The sequence below is a fragment of the Strongylocentrotus purpuratus genome, unplaced genomic scaffold, assembly GCF_000002235.5.
Source record: "Strongylocentrotus purpuratus isolate Spur 01 unplaced genomic scaffold, Spur_5.0 spur5_scaffold_5, whole genome shotgun sequence".
Classification (NCBI taxonomy): domain Eukaryota; kingdom Metazoa; phylum Echinodermata; class Echinoidea; order Camarodonta; family Strongylocentrotidae; genus Strongylocentrotus; species Strongylocentrotus purpuratus.
Genome location: NW_022145611.1, coordinates 45,204,527 through 45,225,044, shown reverse-complemented (window position 1 = coordinate 45,225,044; position 20,518 = coordinate 45,204,527). Strand labels below are relative to the sequence as shown.

Sequence of the window (20,518 nt, the reverse complement as noted above, 5' to 3'; positions counted from 1 at the left end):
CTTGATTCAGATGCATATTTCAGTATAAACTATTTGTTATAGTAATTATGATAAACTTCTGTTCTTATATAGGGCAAGGGCATATTACATTATGATATGCCCTTGTCTCTATGTGCTTTTCCAAATAGCCTTGAAACTATTAACCTTTTGTAGTTTCAGCAACAACTGTTTCATCATGTCATCCATTTCAAGGAGTAATCCTACTAGTTACCTATGCACTCCATATTCCTATGTGTAATATAATAGGTACCATTTCATATCAGCTTCTATACTGGCCTGGTTTGTTAACCTTTTTATCACTGTCAAGATAATCATGTCTTATTGTCTTCATTCAGGTTTGCTCTTTGCCGAGATAGAGAGACTTTCTAACACCAATCAAGAGTCCACTGAGAATACCTATCATCCTCTAGTACTGTGTGGTGATTTCAACAGTGTTCCGCACTCTCCTTTGTACAAGTTTATCAAGGAAGGTCATGTCACGTATCAAGGTATGGCCGGCGTGGATGTATCAGGACAGGAGATGGACGAGCAAGAGTACTCATGAGAAGCCCTCTATGGCCCAAGGAGATTGGAGTTAGCTCACACTGCCGTTATGAAGACACTGATGTCATGACACAATCATCTAGAAATTCAGGTTGGGTTCTTATCCTCTTTCTCGTGGAAGTTTTGTAATCTGTTAAAATTAAATAAAGGGCATTGGCAAAGTAGCTTTGGTAGACTTTTTAGTTTGTGTTCTTTTCATTTTTGGAAAAAAAAATGGCTAAATAAATAAATAAGTGCTTTCTTCTTTTACTCGGCTGGGAAAAAAAAAAATGGAAATGTTATTATTTTGCTAAATGAGTTTATAAGATATCCATGTTGTTTGATTTTAATCTAAAGTAATTTATGTTTTTCTATCTGTTTGCACACGTCTGTTTTATACAGCCATCATTACCCTATTTAAGGCTGTAATCCTCAGTATTTAAATCAATGAGCTCAGGGCATCAACTGAATGGTTTGTTGGAAATAGTGAAAATAGCAGCCCACGGGCTGAACTACATTCAGTTCACAATAAAAGCACTTAAAACATATAGCAATGTTAAAAAATTATAACATAATGCTTGCGAGAATACATTGCAAGTTCAGATAAATAAGTTACATGTATAATATTATGACAAAAAATGTATATAAAAAACCAGCATTATTCTGAAAGTTAACACTTATAACTGTGATTTAGAATGTCTCTTATGATACTGAATCCTGATAATTAGAGAAATCTTGTATAAGTAGAGTATAGGTGTGAAAGTAAGATGGAAGAAGCATAACTGAAAGTTAATATTCATGGAAACAAAGTTACAAAAAAAACGTTGTTTATTTTGCATAGATTTAAAATATGATGATGTTTTCTTATGAAATAGATCCTAACTCACCTTGAGTTTACTATCCACTTCTTGCCTGGGAATAGGTGACTAACATTTTTATTGATAAAAGCTGTTGACCTGAATCTTTTAACTTTAATCTATTAAGATGAAGTTTATTAGATTAATTGATGTAAATTCTCATTTTTGGTATTATCTTTGTACTTTGCATACAGGTGGTGCTCCAAGGCATAATCGACAGAATTCAAGAGATCGTCCTGCTGATCATTGTGTCCTGCCTGATGACAGCCAGGGACACACTCATCCATCCTTTCTTCTTTTCTTCCGTCTATGATCATTGCCATGGCAACTATGAAATCACCACCAATCATTCAAGTACAAACTGTACAGTGGACTATATCTTCTACAGCGAATCAATGTCATCTAAAGCAGGAAGTCCATATAAACCTCTAGGTACACCAAACTTCACAAGTAATCTTTCGCTTGTCAAACGGCTTACTCTCTTTACTGATGGTGAAGTCAGAGCCATGGGAGGACTACCTAATGTTCATTGGACATCTGATCATCTCTCTCTCCAAGCTACTCTACGCCTTACTACAATGGACTGACGGTGAAGTCAGAGCTATGGGTGGACTGCCTAAAGTTCATTGGACATCTAATTATCTCTCTTCTCTCAGTCTCCAAGCTACCTACGCCTTACTACAATGGACTGAATACTTGTGTTTTATAATTACATTTTTTGAATACCAATTGATTTCAACATTTTTGAGATGATGATTTTAAGTATAAGCTAGATCTTTTGTGCAGTAGTATGTTATTAAATGAAATGCCAAATGAAACCTAATTGAGATGAAAGGTATTTTATTGTTAATTTTATAGTTTTACAAGTCACTTTAAAGAATTTTGTCCAAAACAACCTGGAGGATAGAGTTGACATTTTAACCTTGTAAAAGAAAACTTCACTCTGGACAGCTGTTATTTATATGATGTCCTTTTATATACATTTATCGTAGATTCTTCATGAAGTTATACAGGTCTCTCAGGTCCCAACTCTTTGCCTTGAATATGGCCACCCTGTGCTGTCTTGAAAGTATTTTGCTAAGTCGCTCTAACAGAATTAACGTATGCCCTGAAAAGCACACAAACATAAGATTACCGTAGTAGTCCACGCCTCTAAAAAAAGTCCATAGAAAGTTGATGACTCAGTGCTTTGGCAAATATACCCTGAGCAAAGGAGAGCAAAGTCATGAATCTTAACTATTTGCACAATGGAAATGTATACGTGTACATGTCTTACTATTTCATCAACTTAGTACTCAAGGCATTACAATGATGGGTTATATCAACATCTGCTTGTCGCCTGTTTCACACTTTTTAACCCTTTTTGGTTTGTCGCAATTAAACTATCAAAGCTAAGCAGTCAGATACCATTGCTCAGGCACAGCTCAGGCAATTCTTTATAGATAATGATAAATTATAGTTATGATTTGTAAATATAATTCATGTTGATCATAAACAAGTGCACTTCCCCTCATGAGTTTCAGTACTCATCTCCAATAAATGTATGTTTTTTATTAAGAGAATGGTGTTTACTATTTATCCTTCTTCTCAACAAAGTTTTAGCTAAATTTACATTCCTTAATTCATTATTATTATTAATATCCAATTCATTGTGATATGTCAGGGTTACTGAAAATGATCATCATTACTCAGAGATATAAGGGGGTAAATACCCTTCTTTCTACTACCTCATTAATCCTGTATTATGTACTTAGGTTCTGAATTGGTTGTGGTAGCTGTACTTTCAATCTGGGCATAGGCCAGTTACATGTATGGTATTGATGATTGGTTGACCTTTGACCTGGGGGTATTGATGAATGTAGGATATATCAACAATAAGTACATGTATGAACAAGTGAGCTTTAAAGATACCATGTCCCTTTTGCAGCCCCATCAAATTCTGTAGAACATATTGAGGAATTATGAATATGTCATGTTTGCCCTATCTGTGAAATTTTACCTTAAGTAGTGTCCTAATATTCAAATTATGCAAGGAAACCCGTTTACTTGCTAGACTTCACATGAGCATGAGCAATTGTCTACATCAATAACCCACTACTTATAATTGCCCAATTTAAGCTGATTTAATCTTTGTGCAGCACAAAACGTACGACCATTCTTACAATGGTCTGAAAATTCACAAACTAATAGTCGTTATTTTCCCACTTAAAGACATTTTCAGCCCCTTTTGTTAGGGAAGTTCTAAATTAGTATTATCTTTCAAATGCCGTTCGAATTTAACCTTTTCATTTGTTTGCCCTGCAAAGGGGACATAATACCTTTAAAATAGTAGTTATCTTAATTTCAACAGACATTATTCAGACAAAACAGAAATATTGAGTTTGAACTATTTATGTGTACAGAGTGTTAGCATGTTGAGATAAACAATCAAATTCATTCATACTACTCCAGGAAATGTATAGTTTATTTAAATGATTTTTTGCAGACTAAGAATTCATATTGAGGCATTGTTTTTCACAGTTGCAAATTTGTTGAAATAAAAGAGACGAAGCTGATATATTTCTGATTTGATTTGTCCACATTCTATATTGCGTGTCTTGATTTGTGTATGCATGTACTTCAACCAATCAGCCTATCTTGACATATCGGATGAGATGATGAATGATGTTCAATCAAAGTTATTACCTAATTATGACAAAGGCTGTGTTTATATGGCTCTTCATAACAAAAATTCAAAACATGAATCACTTTAATCATGTTTTGCTGTACATATAGTGTGGGATCTTGTGAGGCATTAATGTGACTCATTAACATTGTTGAAGGTTGATGAAAAAGTTGCATAATTTGTGTATAAATGTACTTTATTCCTTCTACTGTACTAACCCTGTAACATGCACAAAATCCTGAAAAAATTCTCAAACCACAAGAAAATTTATGGTTTTCTTTGAGGGTGTCACTGTGCGACACCCTCTTACATTGAATTTTCCCAATCGTTTTTTCCATGAAAATAAGATATAAGACAGATTTTAAAAAAATCTGTCAACACTTAAATGTCTTGAATGGTATATAGAGCCAACTCCCTCCTTTGTGACGATTTACATTCACCTAATATGTAATTAAATTGCAATAATATAGTTGGGAGAATTAAGGAATCGATCAGATCAGTTTTTCCCAATTTTTATCATTATTAATGGTCTGTTTTCACTCAAACTTTCAGATTATCTTTAATTGTACATCTAACATTAAAGTCACTACCTTAGCACCATTTTCTCTCATCTGAACAAAGTTACCAAGTCCCTTTAATCATCACATCGAAATCGTTATTTCCATGAAACAGTTAAACCTGTAGTAGAAGTGTGATATAAAATACATGTATGAATGTATCTAAAAGCAGTTACATTGAGGCCTTTATATCTCCCTTTTCAAAACACAAAGATATAATACAAAATAATACAACATTAGTACTAGTAAAAATAATGATGATGATGATGACAATAATAATAACAATCACCCCCCACACACACACACACACACACACACACATGCTCCACTTGTTCTCATACGTTACTACTGTTTACGTATACGTGTATTTGTATAATATATTTGTCTTTCTCCAGTATGTCAGTCTATATGACTCACTCTAATTCTGTCTCTCTTTCTGAATGAAATCTCGATTCTCTGTTTCTTTTCTATTCCACCAAAATGTGTGACGTTCCCTCTGCCGCCTATACAGTTCCTCTCTCTTTCTCTCTCTCTCTCTCTCTGTCTCTCTGTCTCTCTCTCTGTCTCTCTCTATCTCTTTCTCTCTATCCTCTCTCAATGGCCCCTTCGTGTTTGTTTATCGTCTCGTTTGCTTTTGAAACTGTGCGACCTACCGTATCACAACCAACAATGATTTGACAAAAACGCAATAATATTTCACATTTGTGTGCTTTTCCGATATGCAGAATTGAATATTTTATGGTACGCGATGGTACGGTTGCAAAGGTATTAAACGCTAATTCAACAAGTACCGACATAATAGAAGGCCTTTTTACTATTCGTGCGCGAGATAAATTATTCTGTATGATCCGTTTGGAGTAGCATGCATTAGGTGAAGCTGAGAAATTACTACTATTCCATTAGAGTACCGACTAGAGTACCGGCACCATAGAACAGTACATCAATACATCTGTCAGCTAAACGATGGGCGGGATGACTATGGTATACATGTATATCTTAATATTCTACGGTATGGCTTTCATTCACAGAGGGACACCTGTACAAGGTGAGATTAACACGCATAATTTATGTAGGCATCATTCTGCTCTGTGTTACGTTCAGTGTGTCTGTATAGACAGATAAATATATTAAGAGAGAAAGTGAGACTGAAAGAGAGAGAGAGAGAGAGAGAGAGAGGAGAGAAAGAGGAGAGAGAGAGAGAGAGAGAGAGAGAGAGAGAGAGATTCGGGGGGGGGGGGGAGGGTGCTGTTGAGAAGGAGAGTATGATTCATTGAAATATGATTTTGCAATACCAACATTCTGGCATTATTATGGCAACAAATACCATGTATTAAACACACACCCCAGGTGGCAGAGACGATTTGTTGCTAGGTCGGACAAGTTCTTTGAGCAATATTTGTCAAAATACAATGATAGTATAGATTGTGAGCTGAAATGAAGGGGGGGGGGGATTGGACACAGCCGGGCAAACTATAGCCCCTTTTAATAAACTCGTACAGAAAATATACATCATTGCACTGCAGCAATGGGCCTACTTAATGACAACCTTGTACATAATTATTTTCTACGGCAACGCCATTTAAAGGGCTCACCTTTCAATATCATGCTTCATTTCCCTCTCGTATACATTATCAAGTAGATTTTAAACCCTTAAACCTCCTCTAAAGTGTTGGGAGCACCAATAATTTCACGTAAATTGTATCAGGCAGTCATATAAAACACATTTCTGAAAGGATTTTCAAAACAAATGTGTTTGAAGTCGAATATTGATAAAAGAATACAAAAAAAAAAAAAAAAAAAAAAAATCTGCGTACAACAGAAAACCCAAATTACGTATTCTTTTATCAATATTTGTCTTCAAACATATTTTGGGGTAAAATCTTTGTACAAGTGTTTCTAAATGACATCCTCTTTCAAATTATGATACAATTTAATTGAAATTTTGCCATTAAATTTGTTGGCAAATTTGGGGATGCCAACACTGTCTTTTGAGGGGCTTTTATTAATTAATTAATGCAAACAAATAACAACTCACCACTGTTCTCTCCAACACATAATAGTCTTGTTAAAGTCAAAGAGAACATAATACAAAACCTTCCCATTTAAAGCTTATCTGCCGTAGTTTATAGGAGGGATTAGACTGCCCTGCAAGGTCACTGGACAGGTGGTTATCTCATCAACTCAGCCCTCAGTTAACATAAGAAAAGGAGGATCATGGGGGACCAATGGTCACCGATTAGTCATTGTTTGTTATATAGAGGGCGCAAGTAGCTACAAGTAGTGCAGTGGGCCTTTAAGTTCTTCTAATAAGGGAAGCCTTGTTTGCAAGAACGAATGTTTGATAAAAGTTTTCAATTTTCAAAACGAAAATGAAAGCTATTTCAATCGTGGAAAGCAGTAAGTTGCAAGGAAACAGGTCGCTTATCTTATTTGCTAGCCATTGCCCTTTTATAGCTTTTTTTCCCTTTATTCACTACTGTGAGACAGAGAAAATAAGTTTCATGATCTTCATTAACTCTAATAAGGCCGGGAGGGGGGCATTATGCCCCCCTCCACGATTTTTCTGATTGCTCGAGAACGCATATGGATGGCGCCCCGCCGCTCGCTGACTTTTTTTTTTCGAGTCTTGCGCAACTTTTAAAAGAATTTTTTTGAAAATCGGACCTACGGTTACAAGGTCACGCGACCTTTCGTCTTTGCATGTCAGCCCGAAAATCGCTCATTTTCGTGATTTGTGTACAAAACATATGGAAAAGTAATTTTTCCTAAAAACAGATCAAACATGGGTTATTGGGTCTTGTTTAAAGTTTAGGTGGTTGTTTTGGGAGTCAAAATAGTTAAATTGTAGTAAGAAATGAAATAAAACAACAAAAACAATGAAATACATAAGTTAAAAAAAACAATGAAATACATAAGAAAATATCAAAACAAAGGATAACATAAGGAATAAGCTGGCTTTTCCGAAATTTGTTGTCGTATTATTATTCAGAATGGTCTAATGAATATATGTAGTGAAAAAGAATGCTTAAATATGAATAATATATGATTTATAGGTACAAATGTGATTTGTATGACTTTATTTGCATAAATTACCATAAATATGCAAATGAGTGAATTTTTCAAAAAATTGAAATTATCATATTATTCTATACACTTCACTTGCCATGTGTGCAAATTTTCGTGGCGATCGGCCGCTTTGCAGCTGAGATCTTAAGGGGAGCCATAATGCCCCCCCCCCGGCCCTACTAAGACCTCAAATAGCCCGGCCTTTTTAGGGTTAAGACGTGATCACAGTCACAAACATTTAATACATTAAATCAACCAAATAGCACCAGCTTTATCGATTATGATTTTAATGAATAAATACATTGACACTTGGTTAGAGAGTTTACATGTTGAAGGGAGAGTTGCGAGCAAGTGCAAGCCCTGAACAAAAGAACCATCTCATTAACCAAGTACCAGTAATTAATGACTATCATCAATTCATTCCTATGTCGCTTGTTTGTTCTACAGGCACGACAACCTATCGTCTTGTGGATGGTACGTATGAATCTGAAGGTCGAGTTGAAGTGATATCAACCGGCTTCCCTTTAGCTTCAATTTGTGACAGCCTTTGGGGAATCGAAGATGCGACTGTCATCTGTAAATATCTGAATTATACTGGAGCTGATCTAGCATTACTATCGGGATACTTTGGTGACGCTGGGAATGCATCTGCTTATGATGAGTTGACTTGTACAGGGTTAGAGGACCATCTTCTTCAATGTAGCTACAGTGATGTGGGTTCTGAATGCCCACATTCTGGGAAAGGTGCAGGTGTTACATGTACAGCACAAGGTATGAAACACCATGGTTCAAATTTAAAATACATCTATATAAAGCACGTTTTTATTGAAACCTCTCTCTTATACAGAATAAGTCAGAAAAAATGTCCCAATTTAAAAGTTGTACTGTTTGAAGTATGAATATTTAATCATGGGTTTCATGATATGTCTTGATAGAGTTATCCTCCCAGTACATTTAGGTACCATTTTCATTTGAATCTCTACATGCATGACTTAACATCAGACAATCTTTACAAGTCTGTCAGATCTCACTTGCGCCAAGTTGCTGTGAGGAATAAAATAGTGTTTTGAACAAAGACAGCCAGACAGACATAAAAACACAAAAAAAAAAAAAAGGACACAAACACACACGCACACGCAAGAAAACACACGCACAGGCAACGCACACGCCCATACATGATCGTTCCATTCCCGATAAGGCCCACCAAACTGTTACTTTTTGTCGGAAATTCTTCTTCTCGTACGAAAAGTTGAGTGGCCGCTGTCCTTGGTGCGTATTGGCAGATGTTGTGCTGCATGATGATGATGATGATATAGATATAGATTAAGATGGTGGCAATGATGATGATGATGACATGATGTAGGTAGTGAATGTGTACTAAAGGGAAACATTGTCAGGGTTATGCCACTTAAACATTCAGCGATCTTGATAAAAATATATGCTTAATCAGAAAAGGGGAAATTATGACACAATTGTCACCATGTGTGTTGTGTGTGTGTGTGTGTGTGTGCGTGTGTTTGCATTAGTTTGTGTCTGTGTGTGTGTGTGTCTGTCTGTCTGACTGTCTTTGTTCAATGTACTGTTTATTCCTCACCCAGTAACTTGTGAGATCTGGCAGTCTTGTAAAGATTGTCTGATGTTCAGTCATGCATGCAGAGGTTCAAATGAAAATGGTACCTCGATGTACTGGGAGAATAACTCTATCAAGACATATCAAAACCCATGATTAGATATTCATACTTCAAACAATTCAACTTTTAAAAAGTGGGACATTTTTTCTGACTCACTCTGTAGAGGCCTAGCTTAAGAACTCGTAATCGTGCTGCATTGCTGGGATATTATAAAGCTTTGATTATAGAGGTCGAAAGACAGTACTAAATAAAGCTTTATTCTTTGGATCTGCTTCATAGTTTCATGGATGAAGAAGTTCTTCTTAACTCTTAAACAATTGAATAATTCATTAAAATACATAATGTAATTGATTTTTTAAACCTAGGTTATTGATCTCGTGCGGTCTTCAATCAGAAATTGGGCTCTCTGAATATTTCATAGCACACTTCATCCATCATATTGATTTAGTTTAGAGATAAAATGGTATTTTTCAAAACTGCCATTCATCTGTGAGCGATATGCAATATCATTTGATATTTCTGCAGGAAGCCTTCGTATAGCTAATGGGTCTGGACCTGGAGAGGGTCGTGTTGAGATTCTGGGAGAATCTGGAGACTGGGGTACAATATGTGATGATGGATGGGATAAGACCGATGCAGGAGTAGCATGTAGACAGCTAGGATACCCAGATGCTTTAGAAGCCATAGTCAACGTAGGTTATCCCAACACACAGCCGATCTTTGGTCCTGGCTCTGGTCCTATTCTTCTTGATGACCTCAGTTGTGTTGGAGACGAGAGACATTTAAGAGATTGCCGGGTCACAAAAGGATGGGGTGTCCATGACTGTACACATGGCGAGGATGCCGGAGTAGTATGCGATACAAAACGTGAGTTGAGCTTAACAATATAGTATTGAATATACAGACACACTGAACGTAACACAGAGCAGAATGATGCTAATCTTATATATATTTTTAGAAATTATAATACAAATTCAATTTTGGACTCGATTGGAATTTTATTGCCTATAAACGTCATTTGCTTTTGTAGGATATCATTAGTAATATTTAACAGAAATTACGAAAAGTAAAGAATCTTTATGGGCCAATCAGATTTACGTAACGAAAATGATTTCTATATCATAATCAAAATGAAATGAAATGAAATTAATGAAATACTTATCCATCTGTGAATTATTGGGAAACATTTCTAAAATATCAAACTACGCAATTTCTTGAAAATGCAGGCGTACAGAGCTGGCTTTTCTTAATTGCTCTAATTTCCTTTTACGTATGTAAACTGATATTAGAAAAACGAAGAAATATCTATATCGACCCTTTTTGACTTACATCAAACAGTTTGGAGAAAAAAAAATCACGTTTTATTTACTTAACTACAAAAAATACGAGTAGCTATCATCATGTTTCTTTAGTTGTATAATCAAAGTTTCATGTATTACCTTGTCTCTCTTCTGTCTTCTATTTGAAGTCTTTCTACCAATTATATCATTCGCTTTGCAGTGATTCGATTGGAAGATGGAGAATACTCTAATCAAGGTCGAGTTGAGGTGTATCACGGTGGGACATGGGGAAGCATTTGTTCTTCACTCAGTTGGAATATTAATGCTGCTCATGTTGCGTGTAAAGAACTTGGGTTTCCATTGGGAGCATTGGAAGCCATATCATTAGACCATGGACCTACTATAGTCGGAGAGGATAGGCGAGTCTTACTGGACGAGGTGAACTGTTTTGGTAACGAGTCTCGCGTTGGAGATTGTCAGTCTTTAGGTTGGGCTAAGGTTCAAAGCTGTACCTCACATCCACATCATAATCAAGTTCAACGCGCTGCAGGTGTCATCTGTAATGGTAAGTATCATGAAGCAACATGTGTAAATGAATTAATAGTATTTATGATAAATATTAATTACTCTGTAGGATGATATAAGCTAACATGTATGAAAGAAAACATATGAACCGACAAAAGTCAGAATTTACCCGAGTATTGTACCCCATTCACTCTTGATAAGTGAATATTGAGATTGGATTATTTAAACTTTGATTTAATTCCTCCTATTCCATGTGGAAATTTATAGAGATATCGACTGCTTCGAGAAGCCAGCTGCCGAGGGGTCATGGCAAGATGTGCAATTTCTCGAGAGCCTATAGAACAGCTAGACCTCGAATATTAAAGCAGTCGAATATTAAAGCAGTCTTTTATATGCCGAATAATAACAATAATAATAATAATAATAATAATAATAATAATAATAATAATAATAATAATAATAATAATAATATCATGTCTTGTTTACCCAGGGTAGCCGCATCAGTATTCATACTGTTCTCCCTGATATAGAGCCCTGCAATCATATTATTACCCCGGCTTTAACCGAGTTACCATTAAAAGGTGCTCAGGCATTCAAGGAATTTCTTCCTATCGGGTACCCATTTACCTCACTTTGGTGGAGTATGTCAAAATGTAGATTAATGTCTTGCCAAAGGACGGTACTCGAACCGGGAACCATGCGACCCAAAGTCCGGTGACGTATCCACTAGACCACGACACCTACCAAAAATTCTTACCTTATCCTTTTATTGAGTAAAGACTGGTTACAACATCACGGAAAATCTGAGAAACTGTTTATCTTTGCTGGAAAAATGACTGAAAGTTTCAACCATTTGGGAATCGCAGGCAAAAAGCACTGTATGGGGTCCGCGCTCGCACAAAGACAATTTTAACACGTGAACCAATGGGGATCTGAGCACAATTGATTAATGCAGCCTGTTAATACCCGGGGCAACTGGCATCTTTAAAAAGACTATTGATCGGTAGACGGGTATGAGGGCACTTTTCAAAGGACTATTGACTGGTAGGCGGGTATTGAGGGGAATGGCTAAAATCACGACTGCAATTTCGACAAATTAGATGGGTAGATTTTCAAAGAGAGGTATATAATATAATAACAAATAAAATATATCTCTGCAATTTTCCTGGTAAAGGTACAGTCCTAAAGCAAGACACATCGGATTTCTTCGACCTGCCATTGTCTAATGGTGACAACACCCTGCTGATATTGATTAAAGCATTAATCAGGGTATGCGCTATTCTCACTTTATGTATGCTTCAAGTAGTAGTTGTTTTTATCGTGGTTTATGTGTCTAATTATTGTGTAGATCCAGCAAACGTCGTTAGACTTCTGAGTGGATCTAGCAGCTATGAAGGTGTGGTTCAATTCCGATTTAGATCTGAACCTGGTTTAATATGTGATCCTGATTGGAGTGATAAAGAAGCAAATGTGACCTGTCGACAGCTAGGATACCAGTATGGACGAAGTGAAAAGGCAGTTTCACTTGGACCATTATCTGGAACCATTTTAAACCTGGACTGTCGCTGTAACGGAACTGAACAACACCTGGGAGATTGTCACTTGTCTCAGTTCCTCGCCGAAGAATGCGACCCAATAAACCACATAGCTCAAGTCAAATGTGGACCTCCAAAAGGTAAGAAATAACACTTTGAAATCCAATAATTTTAATATTGATTGTGACTTCATCTCGTAGCTCGAAGCAGTTTGCAGGTCATCAAAAAGTCATCCTAGTTATTTAGTAAACGGTTGTGGAATCTGGCATGTAATAATATCCTCTCACTGGATTCTTTACAGAGTTCGATCTTCGCTTGGAGGGGAGCGTCTACACTGAACAAGGCAGAGTGGAAGTGTATTTTGATAATGAATGGAGCTCCATCACCGATAATTACTTCACTTATTATGAGCGAGATACAGCATGTCAACAGCTAGGGTATGAAGGTGCACTTCATCTCTACAATACGTATAGCTTATTTGAGAGAGGAACAGGCAGAATTGTCATCGATGATTTAGAGTGCTACTCATTTCAGTACAAGATAACTGACTGTAGTATTACTTTCACCGGTAATACCTCAGCAAACACTCATGATGATGAACTTGAAGTCGTCTGTGTTCCGCATGGTAGGTCATCCCTGTTAGTATGGAAACATGATTGCTTAACACATATGGGTCATCACGCCGAATTTCGCAACGGAGGAGGGGGGGGGGGGGGGGGGGGGTAAGAGGACATTTTTTTTGTTGGTCTCAAACAGTTCGCAGCAACGTCTGAGCCAGCCGCTGAATAAGCGGGGGGGGGGGGGGGGGGGGTACGAGCACTTTTTTTATGTGTCCAAAATTTGAAAATATGGCCGATCGATCTTTCGTTTCGTTGAGGGGGGGAGGGGGTGAGGTAGGCTTTTTTTTAGGTCACATATTACCACTATTTTTTAAAAATATTTGTTTATTAAAAAAGAAAGAAAAAAAATAGGGGGGGGGGGTAACCCCAACCCCCCCCCCCCCCGCGTACGCGCCTGAATGTATTTCATAATTATTTAACAGAGTAATACACCCATTTTAAACGTCAGCTCTACATAATCTTCACAGAAAAAAGTACATGTAAGCATCAGCAATCTATACTTCTAAATTTCTTGTCATCAACCATAAATACCAAGGAAGAGACTACTCTGAGACAATTCATATTATATTGCTTTTCCAAGTAGTCTGAGTGGCGAAACATTAGGTACATTATACAAATAATGCACTGCAGTGAGGGCATTAGTAAGAATTACCAACACAAGGTACCTTTGGAACAGTCTAACACGCCCTAGGCGAACAAAATGCTGTGTATTATTTGTTTTTATAAAATTGTGGCGTGGATCCTTGTTATTTGATAAATAGCCCTCATCTCAAAGTCCGTACATTACTAATTCTAGGTCTACATCTATATATGACTGATCTCGATCTAACTTAGATAACTAATGCGTTTTAAATTTCGCGGCAGCCATTTTCGCGAGTAAAAGTAAAACGATAAATCTCAAAGGTTTCGATCGCAAAACATGATCGCCAATGACCGGTTATTACCCAAATTTAATACGCGTTAGGCAAAAATAAAGGCCTGGCCACGTGTACGCTAGCTTTCAACCAATCATTTGATTAGGATCTACGTCATCATCTTATAAATACTGTTATTATTGTGTTATTTTCCACTAGTCTGAGTGAGAATCAGTAGGTACATAAACTGTTATTATTGTGTTATTTTCCACTAGTCTGAGTGAGAATCAGTAGGTATATATACTGTTATTATTGTGTTATTTTCCACTATTCTCAGTGATGAATCATAAGGTACATATACTGTTATTATAATGTTATTTTCCACTAGTCTCATTGGCGAATCATTAGGTACATATACTGTTATTATTGTATTATTTTATTTCCACTAGTCTCAGTGGCGAATCACCCTATCAGATTGATCAATGAGAAAGGTCAGATTAACATGGAGTATGGCAGAGTGGAGATTTTCCATGACGGTATCTGGGGATCAGTATGTGTTAATTACTTTAGGGATGCTGAGGTGAGTTGTTCTTTTGTGTTCCGAACAGTACCGTGCAGAAGCGGCCCTCCCGGGGGCTATTTTTTTTTCCCAAACAGGTTTGTCAATGCTAATATTTCCGGTCATCTGATTGGCTGATATGTTAGGTCATTAGCAATGACGTAACCGTTAGGGTGAGTGATAGGGTTATAGAAATCATGCAGATTCACCTTCATCAACCCATCGTTGGCTCAATCGGTAAGGTCAGCGTAATACAATCTCAGAGTTGTGGGTTCAAGTCTCAGTTTATTCAGTTTTTTTGCCTTTATAAATAGTGAGGCAAAGCAATAACAAATCAAAGTCTAATTCTCGCTACCCCAAATAGCGATTCTGCCGAGATCCGGGGAAAATCCTGAAAACGCGCATTGCATTATGGGATAGCTTTTCGACATTACAGCTTCCTGTGCAGGCGCGCGATAGCGCAAACGTAAAACGCCGTCGCCACACAACGTGTATGCACCGAATATGTCGTCTGCTCGGTCTTGTTTTCTTTTCGCAAATATTTCAACGTTTATTTGAACATTTCATTCGTTGTTTTTTGCGTCTTTTGACATCAGTGACGATGGTTTTCTTTTGTGAGGCTGCACAGTGCTGGGCTCATGATTCCAAGCGTAAGAACCCTGAAAAATGGGGGTGGATGAAGGCCGTGACTTGGGATGGGACTCTATACCGGAAGTTGTAGTGACGACCCGAGAGAGTGAAAATTACCTCGTCTCGCGAATTTCGAGATTTTCGTACCTATTTAGGGTAGCGAGAATTGTTTGTGACCTCTTTCCATGCTGCTAATGACGTAGAACACTCGGCACTTGACAAACACAAGGTACGATAATACGCCAACGGCGGACTGTACTATACTGGAAGAAGAAGAAGAAGAAAGAAGAAGAACATATCAGCCATTGAGAAGAACGGAAATATAAGAAATTCCAAACCTGTTTGGGAATAAAAATTTCGGGGGGGGGGGAGGGGGGGGGGGGGCACAGTGCCCCCACTTTTTCAACCACTCTAAAAATGTGCCTCTTTTACTTTTATAAGTGTCCCTATTAATTTGTAAAAGTGCCCCTTCCCATTTTCCTTCGACAAGTTCCTATTTTCCTTTGCAAAAAGTGTCCATTTTCCTTTCTCATAAGGAATCTCTATTAAGTGCCTCTTGTTAGGTACGAGAAGTGCCTCATTTCTCTTTTGATAAGTGCCCCCTTCACCTCTGATAATGGTCCTATTTAAATCTGAGAGGTGCCTCTTTTACTTTGACAAGTGCCCCTTTTCCAATGTAAGAAGTGCCCCTTCCCCTTTTAATATCTACTCCATTTTAACTCGGATCAGCTCGGATCGGATATATTTTCACATGTGTCCTTTTCCTTTCTAATAAGTGCCCCTTTTCCTAATGATAAGTGCCCCATTTAAAAAAGAGCGCCTTCCCCTTCTCATAAGTGCCCCTTCTCTGGTAAATGACCCTTTCCAGGTACGAGAAGTTACTCCTTTTCACTTCAGATAGGTGCCCATCTCACCTCCGATAAATGCCCCTTTAAAATCTGATCGGTGCCCATTTTCTTTTAACTAATGTCCATTTTTCCTTTATTACAAGTGTCCCTTTTTCATTCACATAAGTGTCCCTTGTCATATCTGGTCATTGCCCCTTTTCAGGTGCGATAAGTGCCTCTTTTCACCTCTGATAATTTCTCTTTTAACAATGTATAATAATATCTTATAAATGACCCTATCAAAATCTGATGAGGGCCTCTTTTCCGTCGACATTCGTCATTTCCTATTCTCATGACTGACTTTTTTCATCCCTGGTGAGTGCTTCTCTTTGAAGGTGTAAAAAGTGCCCCATTTTTACCTCTGATAATTACTCTTTGTACTTTGGAACACGTTTCTTTTCTTTCCTGATAAGTGTCCCGTTTTCCTCTCATCATTAAACGCGCACTAGCTAATTTCAAGCGACTAAGAGCAATTTCCCCCATCTATAGATGATGTACTTATGTTACTTATCAAAGGTCTGTTTAGTCTTCCGGTATAAAAATGTGCTTATAACCCCATTAGGATTGGGTTTTTTACTTTTTTATAAGATGTAATTTTTCGCACTGCGACCTCACACATCTTAAGTTTTTCCTCGCTCGCTCGCAAACAGTTTTTTTAGACAATCAAACCAAACTGCAAAGCATGATGCTTAAGCAATATCTTGTATGGTGTACAAAGTTAAACAAATGTTGAAATCATCCCTGATAATAATGTAGGGGTATATACCAATGTCTAAAAAAATTGTATATTTTCGCTTTGAGATTTTCCTTTGTAGGTGCCCTTTTTCGAGAACGTGCCCTTTTTTCTTGGTGCCCCCCCCCCACTTTGGAAGTCACTCGGTTGCCCCTGGTACTGTGGTAAAATACCATGGCTAAATTTCAAAATATTTCTGATTGCTTCGTTTCAAAGTTCGTCAGTTTTTCATTCATTTATTTAATTGTAGTTGCTTTTATTACAGGGTAGCATTGCCAGTTACAAAACTGTTTTCCACATTGGTCATGTTGGCTTCGACAACAATATGATTAAAGATTGAAATCGAATACAAATCAAAAGCTAAGTTCTATGTGAATGTACCAAATAATCGTTTAAGGCAAACTAAGAATAAAATATCAATAATGAAGGCGGATTCAAGACTTTCATTGAAAATTACAAAAAGCAAAAATAAACAAATATTTCATTGTACAATGTTAAATCATATCTATCATCGATAATCTGCTGAATTCACCGGGGGGAGGGGGTTTACACACAAGAATAAAGGAAGTCGCCCTAAATAGTTAGCTTCGACTGTCTAATAACGTTTTCCTCTTATCTCACGGTTAGGATGAGGAAAAAAACACTGACTGATTTTAAGAATTGTCATATATTTCACTTGCGTCATTATGCAGAGAAAAAGAAGCGAATCTATTATACAACAATTCGGGTCAGAACATGTATTTTCAATGTGATTCTTATTCATACATATTGCGATGTCATGGCTATTTCGGTATCGTGGTAAAATATTTGGATAGATATATAAGAACTATCTAATTTAACTCCAGAAATTGCGTTCTTGTTCCATCTTATTCCAGTACATGTATCATTAATTTTAATCAGTCTATTTTACGTTCCTGATTAATGCGGCCTTTTTCAATGTACTAAAGAAAACCCTTTATCTGAATCATTCCAGTCACGATATACAGGGGTGGGTGCATTCTAGTTTCTACACAATATTGGATCTTTCTGAACTCGATTATCATCTTTGATTAAAATTCGATTACAATTTTATTGCCATTCAATGAATTGATGTTGGCTTTTTCTTCCATACTAATCCACAGTTAATCTGCAGAGAACTTGGATATAATGATGTCACATATGCAAGAAGTCTCATTCTAGGATCGTACTCCATCCCTGATCCAAGCTGGGTTTGGTTTCGTTTGGAATCGTGTGATAATTTGTTTATTAGCATGCGGAATAAACAACATCTCTTTGAATGCCGATTTACATCATGGGGTAAAATTGATGTATGTTACAACAATCGTCTCATTGGAGTTCAGTGTATTGACAGCATACCCATTGTTACAGGTAACAATGGACGTCACGTCATCCCTCACAGTTGAAATGATTGTACTCTTTTTATTTCATTCTCACCCATCGCCCCGAGTCTCTCTCTATCTTTCTATTTTAGCTCTATATCAAATTATGTAATTGAATTGAATCTATTCACCACTTTTATAAAAACATACAAAGTCAAATAAAACAATAAAATATTTCTGGCAAACATAGATAATCCAAATAAAATGGAAAATACACTAAATCAACTTCCTGTCTTGTCTCCAAATACATTCCTTAATTTACATGTGTAACTTTCTCCTCTTTTCTTCTCCGCATTTGTTATTTTCGTGTAATATATTGATAGCATTTTGAAACTTTTATATATTGTCTACCTTTGTCTATTTTTAATGAAAGTATTGAATATAATAAATCGATCTGAACTGAACAATCTAAAATATTCAGTACTTGTATAATTTGTATTTATACCAGGATACTAGGCCTATATTTTAATCAAATTCATTTCAACCTTCTTTATTGCTTCCAGATTTAATTTTATCTTTTGACATACCTTAATTTTGACCTTTGACCAACCTACTCCGAAATCACACTTAGGCTTTATTTTGATACCATGTGCCTTCATATTAAATTTCATTAAAATTCTTCTAACATTACTAAAGTTATGGAACGAAAACCGAATTTGTTACGACGGAATAAGGTCAAACGGAAGGACGGTAGCGTTATTTCCCCCTCCGACTTCGTCGGCGAGGAAAAAAAATAATTGTAATGGCGCTCATTATTTCATCATTTTTTGTATGTCCGAATTTGTTCGCTCTCTTTGCAGTACCTACATTTTCGAATTCGAATGGGGGGATTCCGACACAGGTATCTGCAAGGGCTGGACTGAATCGGTGGGAAGTCTTTTTGATAGCTGTTGCTTTCATCTTACCTTTGGTCTGTGTGATTGGCTGTTGTTATCATCGGCATCGATCTAAATCAACAAATACACCTAACAACGTAAACTACACATCTACAAACAATGGATCTGTGTCGGTAATTGTGACGTCACTACCACCTCCTTATGTCCCTTCTTCACCATCTCCTATGGAATTACCACCAAGCTATGATTCAGTAATCCAACCAACAAATCAAACCGATCAACCGACTGATGACAACGTTACCCGTCCAGAAGACGTGACTACCAGTGATGCTAATAGTAGCATTCATTCATCGCTAACACCCACCAATGTCTCGAACGTTGGTGATCACTCAGATGCAAGGCCTACTAATCTAACAGAGGACAATAACACTGGTGATGTTGACAATCATTCAGAAGCCATCACCCCAAAGAACACTCATAATGTTGATGACGTTACCTTAGCGTCAAATGATGCTCATGTGTAACATACCTGGCGCTGTAAAAAGTGTTTATCGTCCCTTTCTCTGAAATAAGTAGCTAAGCTGACATTTAGATGACGTCCATCCTCTGCTCCTGCAATTTATTTTCACTGCATTATTACCATACAATGAGCTAACAACAAATTATACAAAGAAAAAGGAAAAAAGTGCCATGTTGAAGAAAGTAGGAGTGAATTACAGTGAAGCTTCTTTATTGGCTGTTTTAGGACACGTGAGTGAACCCGGTCTTGCTGGATGGAAGGTTTCCCTAATAATCATTGATGTAGTGATACCAATGTGTCTTATAATTACATTGTTCTTTGGGTCACATTTGTACGTTTAGTTAGTCTAGTTATAGATGCAGCCACATTGGTGCGGAAACTTGCAGGTAGGATATGAACATGGGCTTAATACCGAAGGTCCATTCTTGTATGAACAGAGACAAGCCATGGTGAAAGTGTCCCTGGTCTGATTAATCACCGATACAACCGCAGCTAATGCAGCTACTACAAAGTAGTGCCTTGGTGTAACTGGTCAGATTTGCGTTGCAATGTTCTTTTAAAACAATCATTGCAGTTAATTCAATTTCAATTTTAATTTTAAAAAACAACATCACAAATCAATTATAAACATTTACAACAAATGTAGAAATGCATATTGGAAACAGAGGGGTCCACTAAAAAGCAATGATTGTACAAGTGTGAACACCTCAAATGATAGTTCGTAACTACAAAAAGAACTACAAAATAGGCACAAAAGGGGGATGCCAATATAGACCAAAACGGGACAAGACAGTACTTTACATGACAAAGATGGAAGAACATGGTCATAATACAAAAAGTAGAAAATGCAAAAAAAAAAAGA

General features: G+C 36.9%; 2 protein-coding genes across 2 annotated transcripts; both read left to right on the top strand.

Annotated features, from left to right (window-relative positions):
- Positions 1-300: 300 nt before the first annotated feature.
- LOC115929640 (protein angel homolog 2-like) lies at positions 301-1,692 on the top strand. Its single transcript, XM_030999236.1, is given in 3 exon segments — positions 301-518; positions 521-634; positions 1,574-1,692. Coding segments are annotated over 3 exon segments (438 nt in total). The 5' UTR covers positions 301-313.
- A 3,547-nt stretch (positions 1,693-5,239) lies between these two features.
- Positions 5,240-20,298, top strand: LOC100893446 (deleted in malignant brain tumors 1 protein). Its single transcript, XM_030999695.1, has 9 exons — positions 5,240-5,646; positions 8,115-8,438; positions 9,824-10,165; positions 10,799-11,143; positions 12,452-12,778; positions 12,940-13,263; positions 14,562-14,692; positions 18,043-18,289; positions 19,101-20,298. Exons 1-9 carry the CDS (start codon positions 5,565-5,567, stop codon positions 19,658-19,660), a joined length of 2,682 nt encoding a protein of 893 aa, XP_030855555.1. The 5' UTR covers positions 5,240-5,564; the 3' UTR covers positions 19,661-20,298.
- Positions 20,299-20,518: the final 220 nt, after the last annotated feature.

Excerpts from the sequence above, each read along its gene's own strand:
- LOC100893446 (XM_030999695.1), top strand. The coding sequence starts at position 5,565 with ATGGGCGGGATGACTATGGTATACATGTATATCTTAATATTCTACGGT. Across the intron at positions 10,166-10,798 it reads AGTAGTATGCGATACAAAAC|TGATTCGATTGGAAGATGGA; the intron begins GTGAGTTGAGCT and ends TTCGCTTTGCAG. Across the intron at positions 13,264-14,561 it reads AGTCGTCTGTGTTCCGCATG|TCTCAGTGGCGAATCACCCT; the intron begins GTAGGTCATCCC and ends TATTTCCACTAG.